Source organism: Symphodus melops (assembly GCF_947650265.1).
Source record: "Symphodus melops genome assembly, chromosome: 17".
Taxonomy (NCBI): Eukaryota; Metazoa; Chordata; class Actinopteri; order Labriformes; family Labridae; genus Symphodus; species Symphodus melops.
The window spans coordinates 22,562,637-22,565,136 of NC_136707.1; the positions used below are offsets into that span (position 1 = coordinate 22,562,637).

The 2,500-nt window shown below is 45.6% G+C and overlaps 1 protein-coding gene across 4 annotated transcripts in view; it reads right to left on the reverse strand.

Moving 5' to 3' along the window:
- LOC306838687 (voltage-dependent T-type calcium channel subunit alpha-1I-like) overlaps positions 1 to 2,500 on the reverse strand; it is a 129,283-nt gene that overhangs the window by 17,691 nt on the left and 109,092 nt on the right. For all 4 annotated transcript variants that reach the window (XM_079367008.1, XM_079367010.1, XM_079367009.1 and 1 more), the window contains exons 30-31: positions 1,645 to 1,723; positions 633 to 754 (exon numbers count right to left, since the gene is read on the reverse strand). In XM_079367008.1, the coding sequence (XP_079223134.1) occupies positions 633 to 754; positions 1,645 to 1,723 (201 nt within the window). The remainder of the gene's footprint in view (positions 1 to 632; positions 755 to 1,644; positions 1,724 to 2,500) is intronic.

Here is a 2,500-nt window from a genome sequence, read left to right on the forward strand (position 1 = left end):
CTCTCTCTCTCGTGCAGCTCTTCTTTCCTCTGTTATCATTTCTCCTGTGAGTTTTTCTCTGGAGGGCAGACAGCATAATCCAGGGTCAGTTTTTAACCTCGTCTTATCCTCCCGTTTATGACATTTCACCGGTGCCTCCTTTTTCCTCCCGGTGCCCTCTCACCTCATCTCCCTCGCCCTCCTTCTGTCCTCTCGTGCCTGCTGCATCGCCACTATACGGACTAATGACCCGCCCTCCCTCACCTGCCTCCAACTAAACACAGGCGGATCTGCGTCTCTCACGGCCCAGGTAGTAATTTGACGTTCTGAATGAGGCAGATTTACTCTGCGAGGAAGCATCTGTGACCCGCTGGTTTACTTCATGGCCCGCCTGTATCCAGTGTGTGTTTAATGGTCCACACCCGACAAGCTCCACTATAATCTCAGATCCCCTCGCAGGCGAGGTGTGCTGATGTGTTCAGGGTAAATTGGTTCTGTGTGTGTGTGTGTGTGTGTGTGTGTGCATGCAGTGAGGCATAGTCCCTCCCTTACCCATCAGTAAATCTATGCTACCAATGCTGAGCAAACACATTTCCTTTTGGCTAGTAAGCATGACCAGAGCAGAGTTAATGCAGTTCAAGGGAAACTTGTACCTTCATAATGCCATTCCAGTTGTCGCCCGTGGAGACTTGAAACAAAGTAAGGAAGGCCATGCCAAAGTTTTCAAAAGTAGCGTGACGACTCATACCCTCACATGGGTAGTCTGCATTGCAAACTGAGGAGTGAGAATGTGAAGTATGGAGGGGTGGATGGAGGAGGGAAAGAAGTTATCAGGTCACAGATAAAAAGGAGATGAGAGGACGGACGGACGGACGGACGGACGGAGGAAATGGAACAGGGAGAAAGCAGGGATAACAATAGAGAAAGAGACTTGTGAATTTGAACACTTAACACGTCATTACTGCGTCCACTCTGTGCCGAAGCTGGATGACTGTCCAAACAAGCCAGCACAGTGTCGACGCAGCCTGTTTTTAAATCAGCAGCACTGTGACCAATCACTATTTGTCTTTGAGTTTATATCCCGAGATAATCTCTGAAATAGCCTCAAGGAAAAAGACACTTGCTTCTTCCACTAATCCTCTCTCTCCTGCAAAGCTCCGACAGTAAGCAATGTTGCCACCGGCTGCAGCGGCACACGGGGGAGATGTGACAGTTTGTAAGATATATCTACAGACTCAATGCGGATATTTTAGGACAGTACTTATGTTTGAGAATACGAGCGTGGGCTGAGTCCCTAACGGTCGTCTGACTGCAGGAGAGGACTGATAAAAAGGAATAAAGCATGAAGCGGAAATAAGGCCATTTAATTAATGAGTATGTTGTTTTGCTTTTTTGTGCACACGCCGAGTTGACTACGACGGCAACAAAAACATACATGTGATTATAATCATCTGAATCTGTGGAGCAGCTTCTCTTCGACGAGGACTGAATAAAGATTTCTGCATCGTCATGCAAAACGATCGAAAGGTGACTGGAAGTAGTGGAAGAGCAAACTGTCTGTTCCTCATGTCTACAGGCAAACACTGACAGCATACCTATCTGTTCATATGCTGCACCACTGTGGTCAATCAAAACAGTGTTTCTAAGAAGGTCACATGAACTCACCAAGTTCTCCGAAAAGCTCTACTCCTAAGGCGGCGTAGATGAAAAACAGCAGCATGAAGAGCAGGCCCAGGTTACCCACCTGCAACACAAAGGATGAGTGTTGAGGTGAAGCTTGAACCTTCCTGTAATCTGAAAGACTCACAGTCCTGAATGAACAGAGAGCGAGGCGGATTGATTTTATATTTTATATGTACGGAGACCGTGCACGATATGTATCAGAAATGATGCCATTTGATGCATTTCAGCAGAGTTAGCCTCGAGCTAGTTTACATCTGCAGACACTGGGACTTGTCATGCATCTTATACAAGTCACTTACATTAAAGGAGTTGGCTTGAATCAGGGGAGGGTTTGTTTTTTTTTTAAAGTTGAAAATGCATGTTTGCACATTGTTTTCAAAACCGCATGAAAAGAAAAAAAATCTTTTCAGATGTCAGCTAGGACTCAGTATTTTTGACTTTGGGATTGTGGGACTTGGCTCGGCTCCTTTCTGTGCCGAACTAAATGGTGGGGATGATGTTAAAAAACACTTCAGGCAACGTGTAATCCCATTAGAGCTGCACACAGGCCAGTCTTATATCACTGTGTGTAACACTTTGATCACAACGCCGCACTGATCTGAGTGAGGAAAACAAGCAGGAACATTTAGTGTTAAAAAGGAAGCCAATGCTGACGTTTCAAAATAAAACCTGCAGTTCCTCAAATGTCCACTTGAGGCGCAGAAGTCACATATTAAAACGCCCATTTTAGCAGCATCAGTTTACGACCTGGGTTTCTTCTTCCTACAGCCTGCTTACAAAGAACGTTTCCGTCTGTCGCACAGAAGACGATAACTCATCCATTTTGATTTGATAGACG